General features: G+C 35.3%; 4 protein-coding genes across 12 annotated transcripts; 1 reads left to right on the forward strand and 3 right to left on the reverse strand.

Annotated features, from left to right (window-relative positions):
* Nucleotides 1–5,615: 5,615 nt before the first annotated feature.
* On the reverse strand, nt 5,616–11,774 carry Ttc7 (tetratricopeptide repeat domain 7). 6 transcript variants are annotated; one of them, XM_083100059.1, is made up of 16 exons: nt 11,638–11,774; nt 11,318–11,573; nt 10,668–10,819; nt 10,398–10,566; nt 9,921–9,983; nt 9,220–9,402; nt 9,023–9,152; nt 8,704–8,840; nt 8,360–8,637; nt 8,079–8,267; nt 7,795–7,973; nt 7,266–7,705; nt 6,799–7,037; nt 6,565–6,669; nt 6,304–6,395; nt 5,616–5,975 (listed from the first exon to the last, which is right to left on the reverse strand). In XM_083100059.1, the coding sequence occupies exons 2-16, from the start codon at nt 11,439–11,441 to the stop codon at nt 5,843–5,845; spliced, it is 2,613 nt and encodes an 870-aa protein (XP_082956185.1). In that variant the 5' UTR covers nt 11,442–11,573; nt 11,638–11,774; the 3' UTR covers nt 5,616–5,842. The 6 variants fall into 6 exon arrangements, with proteins under 6 accessions (XP_082956185.1, XP_082956182.1, XP_082956180.1 ...); XM_083100056.1 differs by having other exon boundaries at nt 7,795–7,976; XM_083100054.1 differs by having other exon boundaries at nt 9,921–10,004.
* Nucleotides 11,775–12,318: 544 nt separating this feature from the next.
* LOC145971949 (KICSTOR complex protein kaptin) lies at nt 12,319–15,345 on the reverse strand. 2 transcript variants are annotated; one of them, XM_083100062.1, is made up of 8 exons: nt 14,382–15,345; nt 14,087–14,299; nt 13,730–13,992; nt 13,432–13,598; nt 13,171–13,343; nt 13,010–13,094; nt 12,659–12,950; nt 12,319–12,575 (listed from the first exon to the last, which is right to left on the reverse strand). In XM_083100062.1, the coding sequence occupies exons 2-8, from the start codon at nt 14,289–14,291 to the stop codon at nt 12,495–12,497; spliced, it is 1,266 nt and encodes a 421-aa protein (XP_082956188.1). In that variant the 5' UTR covers nt 14,292–14,299; nt 14,382–15,345; the 3' UTR covers nt 12,319–12,494. The 2 variants fall into 2 exon arrangements, with proteins under 2 accessions (XP_082956188.1, XP_082956187.1); XM_083100061.1 differs by having other exon boundaries at nt 14,444–15,343.
* On the forward strand, nt 14,765–18,976 carry LOC145971951 (annexin B9). The gene is made up of 7 exons (XM_083100066.1): nt 14,765–15,127; nt 15,647–15,729; nt 16,190–16,571; nt 16,653–16,805; nt 16,911–17,084; nt 18,203–18,384; nt 18,507–18,976. The coding sequence occupies exons 2-7, from the start codon at nt 15,700–15,702 to the stop codon at nt 18,558–18,560; spliced, it is 975 nt and encodes a 324-aa protein (XP_082956192.1). The 5' UTR covers nt 14,765–15,127; nt 15,647–15,699; the 3' UTR covers nt 18,561–18,976.
* LOC145971948 (uncharacterized) lies at nt 18,789–24,507 on the reverse strand. 3 transcript variants are annotated; one of them, XR_014439008.1, is made up of 10 exons: nt 24,171–24,507; nt 23,540–23,984; nt 23,106–23,360; nt 22,598–23,004; nt 22,209–22,524; nt 21,720–22,093; nt 21,385–21,593; nt 20,035–20,525; nt 19,771–19,886; nt 18,789–19,687 (listed from the first exon to the last, which is right to left on the reverse strand). XR_014439008.1 is itself a non-coding variant. In XM_083100060.1 (8 exons), the coding sequence occupies exons 1-8, from the start codon at nt 24,194–24,196 to the stop codon at nt 19,644–19,646; spliced, it is 2,076 nt and encodes a 691-aa protein (XP_082956186.1). In that variant the 5' UTR covers nt 24,197–24,506; the 3' UTR covers nt 18,789–19,643. The 3 variants fall into 3 exon arrangements, 1 of the variants encoding a protein (XP_082956186.1); XR_014439007.1 differs by having other exon boundaries at nt 19,771–20,525; XM_083100060.1 differs by lacking the exons at nt 19,771–19,886; nt 20,035–20,525 and having other exon boundaries at nt 24,171–24,506.
* Nucleotides 24,508–24,616: the final 109 nt, after the last annotated feature.

The following is a 24,616-nucleotide window of genomic DNA, read 5'->3' on the forward strand; positions in this document are numbered from 1 at the left end:
AATTTTCTCACGTTCTCCCTCTTTTTCCGTCTTTCATCTCCCTCTCTCTCTCTCTCTCTCTCTCTCTCTCCGAGTATTGATTTTGATCAATTTCATCGGTGAGCGCTCTAGCACGGGTCTCCACCTTGGCGAGGAATTTACAGGCGGGTGTAAAGCGTGAAAATTTATCGTATCCGGCCGTACCGTCGTCGTCATAGTCGTCGTCGCCCTTGTCCTCCGCACCCCTTTCCTACGCCCCTTTTGCCTTTCTCCCATTACCTTTCCTTCCCTACTTTCTCCCTCTCTCTCTCTCTCTTTCTAATCGTTCTCTCGGTGCCCGTTTTGCTCCTCTCCCTCCTCCACCGCAGCCTCCCCCTCCCCCTCCCCCGCCCTCGCCATCTTGCCTATATACTATTTCCACTTTCCTGGTATGTGTGTCAGTGCGGCAATTTGACGGTGGTGTCAGATAACGTATAATCGCACCGATAACGACGGATTAGAACGATCACGTTCCGAGCGAACAAAAGCAATAAAATTGATTATTTATCGATAAAATTCTCCTCTTGATTATTTTTTGTACGGACGTCTGTAAAGATAAGACAAGACTATACGAAAAGCTCTTTGATACCTCTCTCTCTCTCTCTCTTTCTCTTGCAATATTTCGGTCTCTTTTCCTCCCCACCCTCTCTCTCTCTCTCTCTTTCTTTGTCGATCCCGATATCTCTCTCTCTCTCCTTCGTACTCCGTCTGCTCCACTTTGGAATCGCACGTATACGTTATATTCTCCAAAAGTTCTGCATTGCGTTCCCGTACATGTGCATGCGGAGATTGCGCTCGTCGAGAGGAGACGCATTTTCAAGAATGTATAAAAAAATATTCTCGATAATTATCGACGACGAAATTGCACGAGACACGATTGACTCGCGTGTATCGGATACGCGCGAGTCAATTGATTAAATTTACGAGGTGCATCGTATGTTTACGAGACGTACGAGTCTCGCTGTCGCGGATCTCGACGTCGAAATTAAACACTTCGCGAGAAATTGACCGAAATTATACATATACTCGACGAATTCCCGTTATTGAACGTCCGTCGCTGTCTTACTAACGTCGTATAAATACCCGCGGAATCGTTATCCCTCGTTCGCTCATTTATTTTATTGGACGACGCGTCTTCTTTCTCGCCGCGAGCAACATTCGCGCTCTCGTCCGGAACGGACGATAAGTAGAGGGGAAAGGGGGGGCTAAAATTTTTATAAGGGCGGTTTTTTCCACGAAGATGACCCACGCAAGTCGCGAGCGATGAATAATTCATTCGCACGCGCGTATTTTTTCCTTCCAGTTATAGAAACCGAGCTGTCGCATATCGTAGTCGCACCTGCGACGAAAGGGGGGAGGAAAGGGAGGCGAGGAGAGGGAGGAAGGGAGGAGGAGAGCGTTTCGCTGGAAGTCGATTTTCGTCGCGTTCGAAAGAAGAGGGAAATTATCGGCGACAGGTGCGAGAACGCGATGCGGTTTCTGTCTCGCTCACGTGGTTGCGTGGTTGTTTGCGACCGCTGTACGTACAGGGTGTTTCTATATTCAGAATGACGCTCCACGGAGATCGATCATGGGAGAGATACGGACCGATGTCTCCGACGAAAATTGTCAGCCCCCCCCCCTCCCCCCGTAATTGTCATGAATCTTAAACTCGTACTTCGGGGACGAATTCATTTTAAAGTCGGAGAAAATTATCTCAATTCTTTTCTTCGATTATCCCATACAATCCCCGGCAATATTACAACGTTGCTGCAATATTGCTGTAACGTTACAATAATATTCTGTGTTGTATGGAATGTTTTTTTATGCAAAATATATTTATAATTATTCAGCAAAAAATTGAAGAATGTTTGAAACTTTTGGAAAAGATGTATATTAAGGATTAATTATGCGTGAAAGAATTTCTTGCGCCAAAAACTTACTATACATATTCTCGAGGAGATAATAATTTAGCATTCGTATGTTATCATTCGTGTATAATTATTTGTCGGGCGTTTAAACGATCTTCCGGAACGCGGAATAAACGGCCGACTATTATTACCGCCATTGCTAAATTCATTAGATTGATCCAATGTTCGATTCGACTTGCTATTCTTAGGTTCGGATTTTCTGAATTTTCGACGCGAACGGCATCGAAATTCGACTCGAATCCCGGACATTCGAGGAACGCCGCGCGGCGTTTCAGCAAAGGCTCTCCTCGATCAGTAGCGCGACGTAATATGCATGAAGGGGACCATCGGGACGGCGACCCCTGTTCTCTCTCTCTCTCTCTCTCTCTCTCTCTCGGGGGCGGATGAGCGCGCGCGCGAGCGCGAGCGCTCCTGTTCTCTCTCGTCGAGAGGGACATCGAATTTCTTTTCTCGCAAAAGAGAGCGTATAGCGAGCGCACGGCACATATCGATCGTTGGCGCATTCCGGCCCAGGAACACGGCGACGCGGCGGCCAGGAACACCCCGCCGTTCCTGTCCGCGCCGCGCCTCTCCGCTCCTACGTACGTATATAAATGTGTATGCGTCGTCCGATGAATTGTTAACCGCTCTGTCGTCGTTGTGACCGTGACCGATATATCCCGGAGACGCGGCGGTTACGCGCGCTCGACGCTACCTGCGCGGCGCGTCGTCGATAAGGCAAATTAGCGACGTCGCGTGCGCGCTCGCGGAAAAATTATTCGCGACGCGAGGGAGAAGAGAGAGACGAAGGGAGGGGAAGGCGGCGATGACGGAAGGTCTCCTTCGTCGTTCTCGGGAGCGATTTTCCGCTTCCCCGAAAGGGAGAGAAAAGGGCGACCGGTGTGGTAGGAAAAAAAAAAGAGAGGAAAAGGGTGGCGGTAAAAGAGGGCGGGGATCGGACAAAGCCGGTCGATTGCATTTTAACGCATAGCCGTGCGGCTCTGCGGATGCGTAATGCGCTAAGCACGATATACGGTACAACACATACGTGTGTATATGCATGTACATGTGTACGTGCGCCAGGATGTACACCACCGACACGCTTCGCGGGAAACGCTGCCGCGTCGCGGCAAAAATCGATGCCGGCGAGCCACGCCACGCCGTGCCGTGCCCTGTCGCCGTTAAAGACGCGGAGCTGCTGCGTCGCAGCCGGTCCCGTCGCCGACACCCCCGAAGCGTCGTCTTGGCGTCATTGACGTTGGGTCGCGCGGTCCGAAGGGCCGCGCTGCGATTCTCGAGAGGCTCTCCAAAGTCTCTATTGTTGTTGTCATCGTTATCATTATCATTATCATTATCATCATCATCATCATCATCATCATCATCATTATCATCATTATCATCTTCGTTACACACGATGACGCGACGCGTCGTGTGCGTCGAGCCTGCGCACGCTAGGACGCGCAATGCGACACGCGATAGAACGGGATGGCGAAACGCTACGACCGCGGTAATCTCGTTACAGGGAGAGGGGGACGACGCGAGCGAGAGAACGGGGGCGTATAGAGTCGGGGACGCGCTTGGTACCGGGGTGGGTTTTCTCAGGGTAGGTAGGTAGGTAGGTAGGTAGGTAGGTAAGTGTAGGTGTAGATAGGTGGGTGGGTAGGTAGGTAGGTTGGTAGGTTGGTAGGTAGGTAGGCAAGTCAGGCAGGCAAACAGGCAGGTGGAGGAAGGGAATTTAATAGAAGAGCCGCAGTAAAGAATGTTAATTTTACCGTAATGGTCTCTCGCGCACGGTCACGCTATCGCCCGTTAAAAATTGATATTCCTCGCGTCCTTGCGCGAGCAGGATGGATGGCTCCCCCCGACAAAGATAGATAGATGGACGGAGAGAGAGAGAGAATGAAATTCCGTTTTGTGTTGCGCAATATATCCCAATATTCGACGCGGTAAAAGAAAACTAAGAAACGACACGATGTAATTTTCTCTTGCAATATCCCTTTAGCTTGCGACTGCAGAGTTTATTTAATTCGATGGAAAATTACCCTTCTCTCTTTCTCTCCAATTTATTTTAATCATCTCCCATTCAAGGTGATGTGCAGTTGGGGAGCAAGGGATGCAAACGACACTTTTTTGACATCGAACGTGAAAGACACATACACATATATAAAGCCATGTGCTGCGCTTATAGTATTTTTTATTTAAAGAATACTCGTAATTTTTTGGGGTTGGTGGGAGACGAAAGGTAGATAGACGTAAACATACAAGATGGAAAGTTTAGATATAAAGCTACGTCTGTCTCTCTCTCGCCGGACTTGATGATTCGACACGATGAATCTTCATTATGTATTTAAATATATATGTATTTGTTTTCCGCATTTTACATCATTTACATTTGCGCTCAGAATCGATATGACCTTTTTTCCACTCTTTATACGTCGTTATTATACACAATCGCGTAAGTCGAGCGCGTGGAATTTTGTATTATAACGTAACAAGAATATTTCAGTGTCATAAATTCTTTAAATATTACGTACGAGTTTTTTTTACGTCTACGAAAATTATGCTCATGTAGAGAAAGATTGAAGAAAGTAAGAAGAGAGATATTCCGATTCCTCGGATATAAGTGACTTTTAGCAACGCTCCCAGACTCGCGCGCAGTTTCTATAATCGCGCCATCAATCAGACCGGAACGTGCATATCTCTTAACGATATATCGAGGGATGTAACTTGAAATTGGAGAGGAGCTCTCTCGAGTGGTCCTCTCGAGCATGCCTCCGCATACGCGTCAATACGCGCCGGTCGACCCTCCCGGCAAAGACGATCCAAGGCGTTTTCCCTCGTGTGTGCGAAACCAGGCCATGCATGTATAACATTATTATATCGATTACACAAAAGAAAATAGCTACCTCTCCTAACGATAACGCGACTACCATTCGCGTGTGCGTTCTATATATGTACAACTGTTATTACGCGTCGAGCGTATACCCGATGTATTCGACGACGATCGAAGGAAGGCAACTCTTTACTCGCCTGTAAAGCGAGGGATGAGGCGGAGAGGAAGGAAAAAGATGGAGAGAGAGAGACGGAGGAAAAAAGGGAGATCGACCGTCACGCCGCCCTGATGAAATATATTATCGTGTGTCTCCGTATCGATTTCTATAAAAATAAATTACTACATTTTTAGAGGCATTGCACCAGACTTTTCCGTCCATCCGTCCGTCCGTGCAATTTTTCGTACGCGTCGCACGCAAAATTTGGGCCATCACGTATGCGCACTGTCGCAGAGCTTTGCGCGGTGATCCGCATTCGATGCGCGCGAGCGCGAATTGTCAGACGTAATGAAAACAAGTGTACGCGAATAAAAAGTAATGATCTTATTATATACGTGACAAACTAAAATAATAAATAGACATCCGATACGATATCGAAATAGATTTCGCGCGCAGTCACCCGGGATACGAGTTACGCATAAGTAATCGAACGTTTGTACGCGTAAAAAGAGCTACAAAGTTTTTTACATCTTGTAATTTTTTTTTAAATTGTAATGGCCACGATAACTCGTAATGAATACAACTTTGCGATAATTACTCGTATCCGGAGCGCAGTAAAACACGCAATATATATTTTAAGTCATGCATATTAATGCAAGTTTTTTTTTTACGAAATAGTTACGTCACAATAGTTTCGCGAATGCTCGGAATCGAGAGGTAAGATTTTATTCGAATTTATTACATCAACCAACTATTTGTACAATTAAAGTATCTTCTCTTTCTCTTTCAACAATAGGTTTATACAATAGTACAACGTGTCCAGGTACTATTGATGGGAAGGCGAGAAAATGCCCGCGGAGATACAGTAAGAGAGATAAACCGTGATCTCGTCGAGTTTTTATTATCCTAAGAAAAATCGGAGACTTCTCTCTCTTCTTTTTCCAATCACTCGAAGGTCACCGGTATCGACAGAATCGGTAAAATGGGATTCGTCGTCTCGACCTCCAACGCCGTTGCCATACAATCACTAGCAGCCTCCACTTCACCCAATGATTCCAATACCATTCCCAGATTATACCTGCAAAAATACGACATTCTCTTCGTGCAAATTATATCAATTACATATATTTTATTCGATATTAATATTTAATTTTATATAAATATAAATAAATAAATAAATATGTATATATAATTAAATATTAATATCGAGTAGGATGAAAAAAACGACAAAATATATGTATCGATTCTATTCATATTTTAGTGCTTGATTTATCGACTTTTAAGATAACTAATTATGTGAAATGCAAATGTTGCAACAAGCTATCATTATTAAATCGTTATAGATTTATCATTTTATGATATATTCGCAATTAACTTTATTACGATTAATTAAGGTTGTATAATACCAAGTCTGATGAGAATTTGGATCGATTTTTGCGGCGTCTCTCAAGGTCTTCTCAGCCAATCTCTGACTGCCCAAATAGTGATATATAAGACCCTACAAATACATGTTAATATCTAATGCAGAAATTACAGTAAATTGATAAATTTCTCTCTCTATAGCAATTATAACATGTATAAAATCTATATAAGAAAATTATATAAAATATCGTATATAATCGTATAAGATACATGTTTGAGAATTAATATGTGCAGTTATTATTTACCAGATGTTGTAGACTTTTTATGTGTGAAGGATTAATTGAAACAGCGTTTTGATAGCATTGCTTAGCTTCTGTATATTCCAGTTTATATTCATGTAGAAGGCCACGCTGTAAATAGATAATTGCGCTCGATTATCATGCAGCATTATATAATAATCTTCTGACTCAATCTGAGAATTCTTAAACATCGAGATTTGTAGAGAAGAACGAGAAGCCTCGCGAGTTATTGTATTATACCGTGTACATAATATGGTGGCTCAATGGAAAGATATTGGTAGCTTCTTGGAGAGACAGAACGGCGCCGTTTGGCTGGTCCAAGATGAGAAAAACTTCCGTAAGTAAGAGCCAGATTTGCAGTTGCAGCAGCCACGCCCTCTGCGGCCCTGGCTTTGGTGTGAACGAGCTAATCGACGAGGCGACTTCAGAAAGGGCTTGCTCAACTCTCGAAGCAGCTAGCGATTGCGCATGCAGAGAACCTTATCGAAAATTACCATTTAACAAGATTAAATTTTTAGGAAACTATCGAAAACTTATTGTATATTTTATGTCAAAATCAATAGTTAGATTTTAGAGTTTAATAGAACGCATTACATTATTAGAAAATATATTACGGATATGTAATTAAATCTCTTTTTACAAAATTATATAATTTAAAGTTATTTTTCTATTAATTATTATTTATTCTGTTAATTGCATTAACTCACTAGAATCCTTATCGGACATTTCTGATGTGTAAAGCTGAAAGACGCTTCTAGTCTCGCTTCGCCTCTCGCTTTGCTGCTCGTTACAATTAACGTTTGTCTGATCCTCATAGAGATTTTTCCATAGATGCAACATGTGACTGATGGTGTATAATGCATTGACGCCACCGATACTTCGTAATTCAAGATGCGCTTTCACATAGAGAAAATTCAAGTTGTCCGGATATTCCTCCAATACGCTATTTATTACGTGCAACGCCTCGGAATACTGTTTATGCGCAGACAAAAGTAACGCGAATAAATGCAACGACGGAATGTGTTCTGCCCGTAAATTCAGCGCGATCTTCACGTGCACAATAGCGTCGGTTATCTGTCGGTTTATCGCGTACTCGTGAGCCAAGTAGTACTCGGCTAGATGGTCGTTTGGATCACACTGTTGCGCTCTATTAAAAAATAATTTTCTATTACAAAGAAAAATCTACGAGAACGAATCTCTTGTTAATCATGTTTTGCATTGGGTGGAGGTGCATACTTTTGAAAGCAATCCAACGCGGTATTCGTATGATGCACCTTATCTTGCTTCACGATCGTATTCGCGGAGAGCATACTGTGGCCGATTCCGATATACAAATGACATCTGGATTGCATTCCCTGTGGACTCGCTGTCTCTCGTTGAAGAGCTTTTTGGCTCCATTCGATACCTTCGCTTATCTGCTAAAAATCAATTTGAAATTTTTTTTTAGATCTTATAAGCAATTTGAAATTTTCTTTTAGATCTTATAAGCAAATGGATACGAGAATAGAAAAGATATTTACCATATTCAATTGTTCGTAGCACAGTCTTGCGGCTAATAAGCAGGGCATTACTTTTTGAGGCGACAATCTCGCGACTACTTTCAAAACTTTATACGCGTGCATATATCTTCCCATACTTATTAAGCATAATGCATATTGCGTCCATACATGCGCCTCCTCGTGAGAGAATTTCATCGCTCTTTCGAAAGACTATTGGGAGGTAACAAATGACGATGAGTCTTACGATGAAACAACAATGTAAAAATAAGATTTGATAAAAAAGAAAAAAAAACAGTCTTAACCTCGTGTAAAAGTTCCACTTGACTCCATCTAACGACGACGACCGTGAGCAGGTCATAAACAGCGGTGGCATTTTCGAACGCGTGTATCCGGGCTTCCTTGAATTCGGGCGATTGGCTGAGAACGGCGTCTCTCACCGCCATCGCCTCGCTGATCAATAATAATAGAATTGTTTCTTCGTATTCGTTTCGCGGAACGAACATATTCAGTCCCGCGTACTTCTTTGGTTTCCATGGCGAATCCGATGACGACTGATGATTTGTCCGTCTGCTCACAGCAACTGTAATTAACATCGATAGTATTTCCTTTTTAACGGAAATGAGATTTTTCGTTATATTTACCGTACCCGTTGTGTCGCCTTGTCCTTCCGGTGGTTTGTAATCGGCGCCGCTTATACCGCGCAGTAATACCTCCGCCAACTGTCTCGTCAGCGTTACTCGCAGACTTTGCGTGGCTGTAGATTCAACAGCGGATAAAACTTCCCTGAAACAAGTGAGAGAGATTATAAATCTACACAAAACTATGGAAAAAATAATGTTAATAAATATTGTATTATAAACGCAAGAGTTTTTTAAATTAAGATTTATAGACTCTATAAAATGATTTTTATATAAGAATCATATAACATATAAGAATTATATTACAAATTGTGTAATTATATGCACCTGTAACGATTAATGGCCGCTTGTATGTTGCCGGTTTGAACATACAGTACTGGCGCTCTTTGCAATGCGGTCTCCAAGATAGGACCGATATGCTTTGTGGTACTAACTGGAGACTGAGAGGAATATGTACCTGTATAGATAATATAACGTTAAAAAATAAGTCACTCGCTATTTGTAAATTTGAGCCTATCAATTACCTGTATTGTTTGTGCTTATGGTGGAAATACCATTTTGTTGTTGCATAGCTATTTTGTCCTGCTCTTGCAAATACACTAGCGTCAAGTCGCCAGAAATCTCGTAACACTTTATTATTTGCTCATGCCATTCTGCAATCTTGTATTTCGATTTGGAGTTTGGTGGTAGCCTTTCAAGACAGAGACCTGACACAAACAACAGTGTGGAGTATCAATCAAAAAATATTGATACATTCAATGTAGAAAATAGATTTGATATAAAATTAAAATTTGTAGTCTTGTAGTGCTAAAAAATGATTAAACAAAATATATTTCACAAAACTTATAACTTATTTATAATTATAATTTCATTGCCATTAATAAAGACCTTTATACTTGCTTCCTGTATAAATCTCTGCGACAATGAATTCAATTGCATTTGTTAGAAAAATAAATAGATAATACTAATAATAAATTTCGGAAAAAATAAAAATGAAATTTTTACTCTTATTTGAAAAATATTTTTTTGGAATTCTCTCTATAAGTATCAAAGAGTGCGCAAATGAAGTAACATGCTGCTATACATTCTTGTATAAATCTAGCCAAAGCATATACCAGCAGACAATTTTGTATCTTAAACAGAATTATAAGTGTAATATGTGTGATATGCACTAAATAAATTACTAAATAAGTATAAGCAAAACAAAGCAAATAAGCATACAAACCTTTGGTAGCATATGATTCTGCTATAATGCGCAGTCTTCGGCAGGACAAATGTTTGTCTGTGTCTAAAGTAAATCTTTCTTTCTCTAAATCATACACGGATAGTAATAAATGAATATACTAGATAATAAGAAATTTACGAATTAAATAAATGCGTCTAATTTGTTATCTGTAAAATTAGTAGTGCATAAACATACGTTAACAGAAGGAAAATATATGCAATAGAACTGTTCAAATATATAGCTTCAAATTCTAATATCTATTATGAAATGTCTATGCTTAATATCTTACACATAAAGAACAATGTATCTCTATCTCTAACTATATAACTATGAAACTTAAAAACTACTGTTAAAAGAGAAAACAGAGGAGACTATAAAAAGCAAGCTGTTAATGTGTACTTTTCAATTATTACACTAAAACATACTACACTATTGTCAGAAAAAGGAAAGGAACTAGAATAGTTATGAATTGCAAACCTTTAATTGCATACGATTCTGCTATAATACGTAAACTTCGACAAGGTAATTGCTTTTCTGTAAGTGTGTCTAGTTCAGCTTGCTGATAATGGTGAAGCGCATCTTCGTACATCCCCATTGCATAATGAAGTTTTCCAAGTAGCAAGTGAGCATCCAGCACAACCAAAGCCTGGAATATATTATAATTAAAGGACAAACTTTATATTACATATATACAACTAATTTTTTTTTATTTTCTCATGTTTCTTTCTTATTTTAACATTACAATACCTGTTTATCTTTCTCGTTAGCAGCTAATATCAAGTACTTTCGTGTTTCCACCAATCCATTTCGAGCTTTACTAATATTGGCATCTATTGGTGGAGTTTGTTCCAAGAAACTCTCCAATCTTCCCTCTCCGCATAAGAAATTTGCTAAACATTCTGTAATACAAAATAAAATTATTATATGATTTCCTCTATGTTTACATGACTATGTTTAAACATTAAATAATGAATTTATCAAATATTTATTGACATTTAAGAGAAACATCTAAAACAATATTTAGCAAGATTTATCAGATTTATCAGATTTTGTTGCGATAAAAATTGTACATTTTACATAAAAATCAATTTCTTTTAATTTTTACAACGCAAAGAGTAATTACATGCATGATGATGCAGAAATATTGTTATTGAAGATACGTAACACTCTGCATATGATTAAATAGAGAAAAAGTGCGACATTTATGCAAACTATGCTGTGTTGTCCTTGATCTTTACATGACGGTGACATGTTTTTTTTGTCTCCGAGAGAGCGCGAACGGAAGTGGCAGGATGTCATTGAAGGGAGGATAACCTTTCGCGAGGATGCGTGGGAGGAACGCGTTGTCGGCGAATCCTCGCAGAATCGCAGAAAGAGAAAGACGGAAAATATTTTACCGTTGCTGGGATACTGCACTTTTAGATGTTCCGCCAGCTCTATAACCTTCTTCCAGTTACCCTCTTCACGATTCCGATCGATCTCGGACTCTATACGAAGGGTGTGACCCTTCTTGCTCGTCATCGTGATCTACGGATGAGTACGAGTCAGCTGGCAACCCGGACCTCAATCAGCGGCGATATATTGATCATCAGTGATATTTTTCGGTACGCGATCACCACGAACGGTCATGACTGTCGCACGCGGCCACCTGATCTGAACGTATATATGTACATTCGTATGTATATACGTGTATATATGTATGACAGCTGCGGCTTACCTCTTCGCTGACACGTGCGCGTAGCAAACAATGACAAGCCAGTGACGAACTGTCACAAACGTCAAATAGGCCCTTCTTTTCCCCACTCGAGATCCGACCGAATGTAGAATTGCGTATAAAAATTCTTATCCACAGAGAAATCAGCCAATCACGTGTGTTGTACATGCAATACACATGAGGCAACGTCCTTTATTTTAGGCTCCTGATTGGCGGATTCTCCATGTATATATTTCGCGCGGCCATACAAATCGTGCGATAAATTTTTAAAGTCTATTCAGTGCAATCGTGTTATGGAGAACGCGTAGAAAATTCAACCAATTCTAATATATAGAATACACAATAATTTGGGTTGCGCTCAAAAGTCTACTTATGTCAAAGTAGAGTAACATTTGATTAATTAATTAAGAAAAGATTCCTTTGGTCTGATCGGTTAGTCAAACGCTAATCGTAGATTTTCAAAGACAAATATATTTTATACTAAACATTTGAGTTTCAGTCGATTTAGCTTAAAAGTATATATAAGTCTATTTGCTTTTACACCCTCTATTTTCTTTCTTTTCCAAAGCATAAATATATTAATATTGTTAATATTCGAAAACTATTTTAATTGCTAAAGATACCCCTTCAAATGCGTCGAGTTTCCCATGTATTTGATTATTTCGGAAATGCAAAAAAATAGACTTAATAACAATATTGTATTGTATTTTCTTGCATGTTTCTCAAAATAATTTAACAAAGATATATATTTTATCTTTTGTATCACATATTTATCTTAAATTAAAAATAGTATGTACAATATATATGACATAGAAATATAAAATATGTATAAAGGAAATTATCCTTTCCTGTTACAAATACTACAATTTTTTCCGAGTTATTATATTAAGTAATTTTCCATAACGTTCTCTCCATTTTGCTCGCACATCAGCTATGTTATGCTGTGAATAGATAAAAAAAATGTATATCTTCTTTAAAAATACAGTTTAAATTAAATATACGTGAAAATATACATATGTAAAACCTGTAATATGTGTACACCCTGTTGTGTTAATACAATCAGTTCCTTTATTCCATCATTTGTTATATCCATGTAACTTATAGAATGCACAGGAGCGTCGAACAATTTTCTGGCAGTTAATTCCCATGCATCATCCGTCAATGCGAAAATTAAAACTTCTTGACCGTACGTGCCGAGTAATATCTCGTTTTGGCCATCCATATTTATGTCTGCTATGCAGCAACACAAAACACAATCCGACGATTCGCTACCGCTCAATATTACGTCTCGTTTCATGCCGTGTTCTAAAATATTCCTGGTAAAAAAAAGACGAGTACTTGTATCTTAATACTTTGTAATATATAAATTACTTACTCAAAAACAACAGCGTTACTTGTACTTGAAATAACAATGTTCAATTTGGGGATGTCATCCTCAGGAATACATTTCTCAGCTTTGGCTAGAATTTATGATAATTTTATTCTTTCCAGAATTATATATCAATATTAAATATAAATGTGTCTTGAAGTATTTACCATTGGCATTTATAAATGCTGGTTTACAGACGAAATTTTGATGAGGGAATATTATTACACTAGGTACAGGCTTATCATATCTCAATAGCCAGCTTTGAGAAACTTGTAGATCCATCACGTTTATCACGGAAATTTTGACTAGACCACATTCACAACCTACAGCAGTGACTCTCCTATATTAATATTTTAAATGTGTGTAAGATTATATATAAAATATTATTGAGGTATAGGATTGAAACAATTTTCATTCATAATACAAACCGCTTATAATTGTCATAATAATAAATATTAATCCATAACGCGATTGCTTGGAGATCATGCAACTCTGGGAAATATTTTTCAATGGAGGACTCGCTGTAAACATGACTTAATTTATCTTCTCTTATCATATGAATTTTGTAATCACTTCCAGATATTAACCAGACCACCTAGAAATTTTTAATTGTATTATTAAAGCATAGATATTACAATTTTTCTAAATTATTATAATTGTATAAATATATTAAGCAACTTATTGACAAGAAAAAAACAAGTATTTAGTATTGTCTTATTAATTTACCTCATGTATAAAATTTTGTTGCGGTAAAACGGTATGATATAAATGATAAGGAGTATATGATAGTTCTACCATAAGACAATTTTGAGCTGTAGCTTCAATGGAGCTACCTTCATCCCCTTCACCATCTATCGCACCCTCTGTATATATGTTTAGATATCTCTCGATTGTATCTGTACTTGTTTTCATAATTGTTATTCCTATCACAAAACTTTCTGCCGTGTCTGACTTATTGTAAGCATCAATAGAGATAATTTCTGCACCACCTGGAACAAATAAAAAATAGATAAGTTTATTATTCCAAATGTAAGGTATTCAATAAAAAAAAGGACATCTACAAGTATATAATAGTTTACATACTGGGAATGTAAGTAAATAGTAGTTCCTTTACCATAGGCCTCAGAAATTCCGTCATTTGATGATATTCACAAGAATAAATCTTTCTTTTCAAAGATGCAACTAATAATTTGTTGGAACTACTGGGAGAACACAGTTTGGTCATCGAATAAATGTTCCCCTGCGATGCCAGGGGAAACCAATGGGCATCTATGAGATTACTCATCATCTCGTAAGCTGTTGGATGAAAAAGTATTATAGCTCACAATGAGAATAAATATTCGTAGAAGAAAAAGAAATATTTATCTCAAATATACACCCAAAAGAGGTTATATTTATTATAGTCGATCATCGTATATATATTTATCGAGGAAAACTTGCTTTTCATATCATGTTGCTCTTTTGCAATCACATTAATTAGTCCTGTGTCATTTTGAAATTCTCGACTCCCTCAAAATTCAACTCATTCAATAAACCAAATTACACACTGGTTTACACGCGAATATATATCGTGAGGAGGTGGGAGAGAAATGTGTCATGTCTTTTTTCTATTCGATGACATAAGAATCACGACAATACCCTTCCAAGTGCATGGTGATCTTTGATCCCCACCGGTCTCCACATGAGGATCACACAGAGATTACGTTCCACTTGGAGATCGCAAGGCTCGAGGAGTCATTTTTCATCCTTGTTGCTCGCCGAAAGTTAAACGAAGACGGATAATGCTCGGGAGCGTTGCAATCACCAAGTGGAACGTGGCCAGAGAATATGGAAAAAAAATTTCGCAACCACGTCTCCCACAATCGCTTCGCCTTGGACAGCTTTGGGAGAGCCGCGGTGCGATGACGTGATCCGTGAAAGTGGGTGTGTCCGAGACGGCTCAGCATTAGTATGTCAGTATCTCGCAATCGGTAACCGGCACTCGTACGCATCGGATCGTTCTACCACGTTTTACTTCCGCTCATCTATTCGAGTTTTCCCACCGATCCTGGAAACCTTAGCTTAAGGAGACTAGAAGAGACCTACGAGCATTTCTGGCTCGTCCTGTCACGTCGTCGTAATCAGGTAATGTAATCTCTCCCTCACGTCCTAATTTCGTTCATATTCTTTTTGATCAATTATCAGTTTAAAAACCGTTGTCTCTCGAGTTCTCGATGACAGATTGCCGGGTTCGTGTTCATCTTCATGCTCGAAATATTGTGAATCTTCATATTTACTGTTGAAACATTCTTTTTCGCGCATGTATTTTTTGCTCGAAATTGAATTCGATCGAATCATATCGACTTTGGATCGCTATTTTGTCCTTTTTTTTTTTGGGATCGATTGTGTATCACACAACTTGGTGAAAATTACAAAAGTGAGCAAATGTACTAGAATATTTATAATTTCATTAGTCAATATCTAGTAAATTTGCTCACTTTTGTAATTTTCACTTAATAATGTGATACACAATTGACTCCCTGTTGTACCGATTATGCCAACTTGCGTGGAACGTCAAATCGGCAATTAGCGATTCAGCGAACGTCGATGGTCGCGTGACGCATTCGTTCACTTATCGTACTCATTATCATTCTTATTTCACAGAGAATCTCGTGGAGTTTTCTTCCGATCGCTACATCGAGAAAAGGAAAGAAACAATGTCGCAACAACAATATTATCCGTTCAAGGTATATAAATTACGTCTTGGTTGTCGAGCGATAGACTCGTCGCTCAAGGGCAATAATTAGTAATATCAATCTATTTTCGAAACATATACTGTCAATCATGTGTATTTGTAACGTTAGTCTAGTTTCGCAAGTCGATTCTATCGAGGTGATGACTAATCGCGCAAAAAGTAAAATTTTCCTCATCAATAAATTCAAAAATTTATAATCATGATATGCTTCTTACATAGCTTTCAATTAAAAATAAATTAAATATAAATTAAGTATAATCTTAATAGTTATTTATGTCTTGGACCTTCTATTCTTTTTAAATTTAACAATTTTGATCACACAAATTATAATTTTAATTTAATTTTAAAGGCATAATATTCTATTTCATAAAATAGATGCATTTGTAAAAATGATATAAAAGATTTTAAATTAAATTTCAATTATTACATCAACATGTATTACGTTGTTCCAGTGCACTCCAACTGTTTACCCTGCCGAACCGTTCGACGCGAACGCTGACGCTGCTATCTTGCGTAAGGCGATGAAAGGCTTTGGTACGGATGAGAAGGCAATTATTGATGTGCTCACAAAAAGAGGCATAGTACAAAGACTGGAGATTGCGGAGGCATTTAAGACTCTCTATGGAAAGGATTTGATTAGTGATCTGAAGAGCGAATTGACTGGTAAATTGGAGGATATCATTGTTGCTCTTATGACCCCATTGCCGCATTACTATGCCAAAGAGCTGCACGAAGCGGTGAGTGGCATGGGTACGGACGAGGAAGCGATCGTCGAGATTCTGTGTACTCTCAGTAACTACGGCATCCGTACAATCGCTGCGTTTTACGAGAATTGTAAGATTTCGATTTTTTATTATGCATGTTTATAATCTACAATCTTGTTGATTAATTAAGGAACATACCTCTTACAAACAGTGTACAGCAAAACGCTTGAGAGTGATCTGAAGGGCGATACGTCTGGCCATTTCAAGAGGTTACTGGTGTCTCTTATACAGGCAAACAGGGATGAAAATCAAGGAATCGATCATGCCCAAGCTGTTGCTGATGCTCAAGCGTTATATGAAGCTGGTATGTGACAGTAATTTCTGTTATCTAGTAACCTGGAATTTAAAATTCTCTCAATGTATTGTATAATATAATGTATAATTTCTAAACTTGAACTCTTTCATGCAGGTGAAAAGAATTGGGGAACAGATGAATCACAATTCAATGCGATTTTAGTAACGCGTAGTTATCAGCAACTGCGACAAACGTTTATCGAGTATGAGAAAATGTCAGGACATGACATAGAGGTTGCCATAAAGAAGGAATTTTCTGGCAGTATCGAGAAAGGTCTACTTGGAATAGGTAAGTTTTTCAATAAACGCATATCAATTACTATATAATTATATATTAATTTCTATATAGAAACTATAGTTATAAGTGTGCAATGTTGACATTTATATGTATGAATCATTCACAGTTACTAATTTTATAATGTGACTAGTCCTTATGTTTCTTACAAGCAGAAATGTAATATATAAAATTAATTAATAGAATTAAGAGAAACAATCGAGAGGAACGTTTTTTTTCGACGTTTTTTTTTAGTTGTGCTTAGATGAGAATAATTATGCGTTTCAGTGTAAATACGAGCAAGTGGTTGAAATAGCAGTTTCATATGAGGAAAACAATAAGCCCGAATGCACTATGGAATATCGATAATCCCGTGATAATATAAAACGATATTACGAGTCAAGTTTTCGTGAAATGTATATCTGTCCTCATCTCGCATACATTTTTATCATTTTTTGCGAGTTCTTATAAAACGATCGAAACATATTTTCGCAAGGCAGAGGCAAGTCACTATACTAGGATTTTACATATATAGCTTTTATCTGCCTATTTGTAGAAAGTTATTGCTGTGTGATTATTGCTGACATTGCCAGTTAATTTTTAGAATTAAATATTTTTGAACACATTCATCACTATATATGACAGATCTTAGCGACATGTAAAATGTAGTAGGCGTCACCCGAATTCTTTTTTATCTCACACTCTGTTCTCCATTCAATAGCTTCTTCTTTTCGATCTACATATGATACTTTCTGAATACTGATTTTATTATAAAGATAAGAATTTTTATCATTATACAGCAATTATTAAAAGAGCATAATTTAAATTCTGTAAAATGCATGAAAATGTGTAAACACACTTATCAGATCCCCGTACATCATAAATGTCCCCTGACATGCCCTGCATGTGGCAACTAATAACATATAAAAAATATTTGTATTTCTTATATCTATATAACACTTTATATACAAATACAATAGTTATATAAGATTTGAATTCAGTACCATATAAATGTAGTATCTTGCAGCATGGAAATGTTCCCTTGTGTTAATTCATTCCATGCGATTTCTTCATATATTTTTCATTAATATCAATTTAATATATAATATTACAAATCACATTGTAATTGACAGTGAAATGTGTGAAGTCAAAGGTTGGATTCTTTGCTGAGCGTTTGTACGCCAGTATGCATGGTATAGGCACGAAGGATCGGACACTGATCCGTATCATTGTATCTCGAAGCGAAATTGATTTGGGAGATATTAAAAAGGCATTTGAAGAACGCTACGGAAAGTCACTGGAAAGCTGGATAGCTGTAAGTGTATTCCCTAGATTGTTTCTTTCCAAAAAAAGTTATTTATATTATCCAAATTTTGCTATTTGTAAAAAATTAGTTGTACTTGATTATTGTATTATTAATAAAAATATCTATTATAGGGAGACACTTCTGGAGATTACAAGAAAGCACTTCTTTCTCTAGTTTCCACATAATTCTGATGAAGCACAATTAAGACTTACATACTTTGTCCTATTTATGCACAGTAATTGTATCTATAAAAAGCGATTTTATATATGCCCACACGGATTTTAGCTTAATATGGCTTGATATAGTAATAACGAATTAGAGAGAAGAAATTGTAATTTTTTTCAAATATTACTTTTGTAGTATTTTTTGTGTGTGCATAAAATCTCTATTGTATTATATAAGTCAGTAAAATATTTGAATATTCTGCGTTCCAATCTTGTTCATAAAATAATTACATGCTTTTAATATTTAATTATGTTTTATACATTTTTACTTTTATCAAGAAAGAATTTATATAAAGAAATAATTTAAAGAATCTCATAAGTTATATGGAAATAAAATGAAAAATTGTTGGGAATAAAATCAAAGAAAATATTCTATACTTTGTATTTTTCCTTGTGTCATAAATACATTAAAAAAATACACAAATCAACAAGTTTCAAATATTAAATAACGAACTTTTAAATAATACAATTAATAAAAAAATAAAATATTCAATATATGCTTTTCTCAAACTAAGTTTCTTTACTCTGATGTATTTAAAAATTTTGCATTACTGAAGATTACAAACATATATAGTCAAAATTATAAATTACAGGTAAATGTCTGCAAAGTAAATTTCAGCATTTTTTTTCACTAACATATTGCCTGTGCATAATTACACTTTCTTTTTCCATTTAAAATAAAAAAGTGAGAAAAAAACATCTTACACATGTAACATTAGAATAATAATGAAAATTAAGAGAAGTTTCTTAATCCTTTGATACTCTCCATTATAATTTGTACATATATTAGTAAACTTATAGTTACTTTGTACTGTATCAATTGGACATGTAATTAAATAATCCTCGTTTTACTTTTTTCCTTGCACTGATTTCTGTTATATCATCACGCATCAATATATATATATTCATATATATATCAAAAGTTTATGCAATTTTCATTTCGTGATTTGGATGGCAAAAGTTAAAGTATGGTATGATAAAAAAACGTATGTTACGATAACATCGTAACAGTGTCTGCTAAAAAATTTTACTACATTTTATCTTTTACTTTTCATTCACTTCTTTTAGCCGAACACTTCTTCGAGGAGCTAGAAATGAAAAGAAATTGATTCAGTATACATTTTATAAATATTATATATTAGATATAATAATAAAGGAAATAAAGTAGAACCTTCATTATCCAGAACTAATAAGTAGACGAAAATCCCTGTGTGTGTTGTGTGTAGTAGATATCAAATACGTAGAATCAAATTTCTGGATATTTTAGAACGAAGAGGAAATTTTATTCTAAAAAATTTTTGTTTACATATATGAACTGTTCACAGGCTAAAAGTGATTAACTGCACTTTTTGAATTTGTTTAAATTTTAGTGTCTAAGCACTTGATTGATCAAATGCTTTAGCATTAAAATTTTAATAAGATGGCTTATATATACCTTGAGCTTCATTTATTTTTATATAAAGATTATAAAAAAAATGAATCAATATAAAACTCCTATAAACACATATAACAATTGTACATAATTATACACATTAATTATATATTATGAATATATGATTATGTAATATATACAATTAAAAAGGATCTTTCCCCTCCAATAAATAAATCTCAGTAATTTGTCGGTAGATTGTAAAGCAGAAATTGTAGCAGATTGCTACAATCAATTCTTGCTCTTAATTAAGTGCACAAAGCTTAAAGTTTGCGATATGGTAATATACATGACAACATGTATCAATAATAGAAATCGAGTAAAATCTGTCGAACGCAATTTTGCTCGATTTTTACTGTTGATTTATATTAAACTGTATCTATGATTTTTACCATCAATCTGCCTTCAGCCTTTACTAGCGAATTTTTGCTACATTGCTAAAAACCAGCAACACACACATATGAAAATTCTGCATAAAATTTTTCCACTGAGAAAACCTGTAAATATTTTGCAATATATGTTCTCAATCGATTTGCCTGAAATAATATAAAGAAGATAGTTTCTTTTTTCAAACTTTTTATCTCAAGTTGCAAAACTCGAATTTGATTAATCTAAAATGAGTAATAGTATATTCATTTTTTGACAATAATAAAAATGTTTCTTTTTTCTTTAGTCTTTTAAAAACATCATGCATATTATCATATATTAATTAAAAAATTCCTAAAAATACACAATTTTGTGAAAACAACTTTTTTAATCTTCCACTAGAATCTTTCAATTTATATTATAAATTTTGATAAATATATATCTTTCATATATCAGATACATATATACGTACATATATATAATTTTTTTTTGTAATGTGAAATATATTTCAAAATAAAATATATCTATGAAGTAAATATTGGAGGAAGTACTTCTGTTTCAAGCAAAGAGAAAGATTCTACAAGAAGATATTTACAAATTATAGATAGTTGAAAATTTCATGTGTTTATAACTATATATATAAAATCTCTATGTTAATTAATGAAAAAAATTAATAAATATTAAAGTAAATATCTCATTTATGTAGAGGACAGTTATTATATTGCACAAAAAATCGATATCTATCATATATTCAATTCAATGCATATTTAATTTATTATTTTTAAAGTCTTTTAAAATAATATTGTCAATACATAATCGGTCGAATAAATTGTTAATTTAATTACTGTTAGATAATTGCCCATGTTAAAGAAGATAACAAAATGTATATATAAACATAATAATTAAATATACAATATATTCGGATATCAGAATGGTTCTACAATATTTCAATTTGCTGTGATCTTTAAAATATTAAAAGGAATTATTAACCTGATTCAGTAGAATCAATTTTTCTTGGCCTTCCTTTAAATTTATTAGAAAGAGATTGATAGTATGATGGGTTAAACATTGCAGGCATTTTCTTAAATTGTCTTATTGCTGGTGTTGTTAACATAGTATCAATGAGAGGCCATGGTGTTTTAGATACAGTTTGCAACATTGCAGATTGACAAACTGTATGTAAATCAAAAACATTTTTCCTGAAAAAAAAAAATATCTTCAAAATATATACACCCTTATTGATATTGAACTTTATATATTTTGATGCATATATATTATTCTATCTTTTTAATGGACTAAGGTATTATTATATTCATTATACTAACCCAGGTTCTTCAACTTGCTTATAAATATATGCAAATGGTCCTCTCTGTGGAATGTGGCGCATAATATATCGACCAGGAGTCAAGGATGATAATCCTTCAATTATATTATGCAGAATACTTAAAGAATCTTCTATTTTAATATTATAAAGTCTTCTCATCTCATTGCTCAATGATGCTGTAGTGTGTTTTTCTATTTGTATTATTTCTGAACTATCTGCTTCTATCCTGACTCTACCTAATATAGTTCCTGGTCTAAATACCAACGACGCCCACTGATGTGATAATTCTTCAAATGTTACAGCTTCGGCTCCGAGTCCTAACTGATGCTCTATTTTTGGCGTTAATATTACATGCTGTATTTTATTTGGCAATACCTGGCAAAAATAAATTGTTACTTTTATATCTTATAATTTGATATTGATTATTAATTAATGAACTTTTAATAATTAATATAGTGTAAATGATATTATGTTAAAGTGATATCCTTACCTCTGTGCCATCAGTTTTCGTACGAACCAACATCTGATATTCCTTCACATCATGTTTCCCTAATTCTTGATTCAGAGATTCTGTTGGCCCTATTGTGAAAAGTTTGTACATTACATTTGTTTTAATACTATTTGTGTCATTGCCACTTGTTAAATCATCCGAATTTTTCGATTTTTGCGCATCTGAGGGTTCATACAATTCTTCTTCATAGATTTTAAGGTAATCATTAAATTCAGCACTACATTCCAAATCAATATTGTCTAAGTCGGAATGGATTGTAACATTTTCGGATTTATTCTCCTTTGTATGTTGCATTCTAAAATAATAATTATGATATATTCATTATATTCAAAATTTGTTATACATTATTATTATATTTTGCAACTCACTTTTCTTCGAACACTTCATTATTAGCATCAACAAAATAATGCCTAAGGATATATTTGTATACCCAAGTGTTCTTTTGCGGTATTGTAGCAATACTAGGCGGTATTCTTTTATCAATGTAGACAACATTTTTTCCATTATGCGATTTAACTACCATTGGTATAATCCATGAATTCAAGTAACATGAATCAAAGTTTAATAGGCATTTGAGGCCGCTAGATGAGATAACAAAATCCGCTTTAGTTTTTATCGCAAAATTCTCGCAATATATATCGTCGCTCACAGGGAATCTGAAATGTTGCGTCACATTGTTAGTGGCGCATTGATACTTGTTGAGTAACATTGTATAATTTGTGTTTAATATAAATGGCCGATTTAACTTTGGCCACGTCACCTTGGAAAATGATCCCTGGAAATAATAAGAATGATGATATATCTACCTAAATTTAATTTATATTTAATTAAATGACAATTTATGCCTAATTAAATGACAATTGTGCTTTAACTCACTAAGTGATGCAAACAAGATATAAACTTTATTTCAATGCTTTTATTGAATGTGGAATTAATTTTTTGCACTGAAAGTGGTATATTTTTAAATTCAATATAATATCTAGGTAATTTTTGAAACTTCTCCATCTTTGTGCTCCATTTAGATGTTATAAATCTGCTACATTTAATTGGCCAATTGAAACTATCATTCCACTTGCTTTTGGCAAAGTTTAAAAATTCCTTCTGTTCTTCAAGTATTTTTTCTTTTAATGCCTAGAAAAGGTTGATTTAGAAGCAAAAGTAACAATAAAATTCTCAAACTATATTCATAATTAAAAGTTAATTAAAAATTAATTAAAACAATGCATCTTGTTTTTTTGTTTGAATTCTATTTAAAAATAAAGAATATTGTTAAGAAAAATTTAAAATAAATAATGTCTATCTTTACACACTATGTAAGATTCCAGATCTAATTGTTCTTCCTTGCTCAACCCCTTTTGTTCGTTGTTGAATAATTTCAATAAAGCACGAAGACACATACTATGTTGAACCTTAGTTAAACAAGATCTTTTAGGAAAGTTGAATGGTAATTTCCTTATGCCAGGCACATATGGATTTTTCTCTTGTGTTTGTTTACAATCAGTATCAATGTTTCTTTTTTTCCTGTTTCTTTTTTTATCATTGGTTTTTTGCTCCTCTTCTTCCTCTGTATCAGTGAAAGGATCTTCAGCAAGATATTTTTTTATCAATTCCATATTAACATTAGCATAATCTTGTTCGATATCTTCAAATGGATCTCTAAACTCATCTCTCATGATCCTGTGCATTGCACTTTCACGCTCTAATCTCTCATCCTCGATGAATACATCATCTATCATGTCTTCTAATGCAGTATTCCTAAAACAATGATATTACATTTGTCATATTTAATGCAAGATGTGTGTGATGCACATATTATAGATAATCATTTAATCATGAAATTATGTACAAATCATACATATATTCAAATCATATAAATTATATCATAAACAGAGGATGAATAATTCCTTTAATTTTATATGACACTCCAGTGTTTATACAAACCAATCGATCTCTTTGAATCTCTCCATGTCCAAAGAATATTCTTCGTTGTGGTTCGCTAAATTAATGTATCAAATCTAAAATCGTCAAAGATGTTTCGAGACAATACATGAATGAGACCATTCACTACTCATGTTTTTGCAACAATTTTTTATTTATTATGACTGACTTATGGGCAATTATGTAGTTACACGTGTCGGCTTGACAAAAGATAAAATATTTTTCTATAACATATAATTAAACACGTCTTTATTCGCACTAAATGTGCAACATGCTAATTGCGATATTCTCTTTCTTTTTACGAAACGCAGATATGTCATGTCATATTATCGTGCGTTCGAAAATCTTATCCTTGGAATAAAGTAACGTTTAGTTGACCAATCAAAACAAGAGGAGCGAAGATCTCTTTATCCTGATTGGTCAATTAAATAATACTCTACCTCTCGAAT

This window comes from Camponotus vicinus, unplaced genomic scaffold (genome assembly GCF_025532165.1).
Source record: "Camponotus vicinus isolate PSW18456_S1 unplaced genomic scaffold, iyCamVici1.0 SCAF_5, whole genome shotgun sequence".
NCBI lineage: Eukaryota > Metazoa > Arthropoda > Insecta > Hymenoptera > Formicidae > Camponotus > Camponotus vicinus.

Coding starts and splice junctions, on each gene's coding strand:
- Ttc7 (XM_083100053.1), bottom strand. CDS start 11,441: ATGACGAGCAAGAAGGGTCACACCCTTCGTATAGAGTCCGAGATCGAT. Junction 9,153..9,219: donor CATAAGCACAAACAATACAG/GTAATTGATAGG, acceptor TTATCTATACAG/GTACATATTCCTCTCAGTCT. Junction 6,670..6,798: donor GCCACCATATTATGTACACG/GTATAATACAAT, acceptor ATCTATTTACAG/CGTGGCCTTCTACATGAATA.
- LOC145971949 (XM_083100061.1), bottom strand. Junction 13,344..13,431: donor TATTATGACAATTATAAGCG/GTTTGTATTATG, acceptor ATATTAATATAG/GAGAGTCACTGCTGTAGGTT. Junction 12,951..13,009: donor AGTAACGCTGTTGTTTTTGA/GTAAGTAATTTA, acceptor TTTTTTTACCAG/GAATATTTTAGAACACGGCA.
- LOC145971951 (XM_083100066.1), top strand. CDS start 15,700: ATGTCGCAACAACAATATTATCCGTTCAAG. Junction 15,730..16,189: donor AACAATATTATCCGTTCAAG/GTATATAAATTA, acceptor ACGTTGTTCCAG/TGCACTCCAACTGTTTACCC. Junction 18,385..18,506: donor CACTGGAAAGCTGGATAGCT/GTAAGTGTATTC, acceptor TATCTATTATAG/GGAGACACTTCTGGAGATTA.
- LOC145971948 (XM_083100060.1), bottom strand. CDS start 24,196: ATGGAGAGATTCAAAGAGATCGATTG. Junction 23,361..23,539: donor TAGATCTGGAATCTTACATA/GTGTGTAAAGAT, acceptor AACCTTTTCTAG/GCATTAAAAGAAAAAATACT. Junction 23,005..23,105: donor TATCTTGTTTGCATCACTTA/GTGAGTTAAAGC, acceptor TATTATTTCCAG/GGATCATTTTCCAAGGTGAC.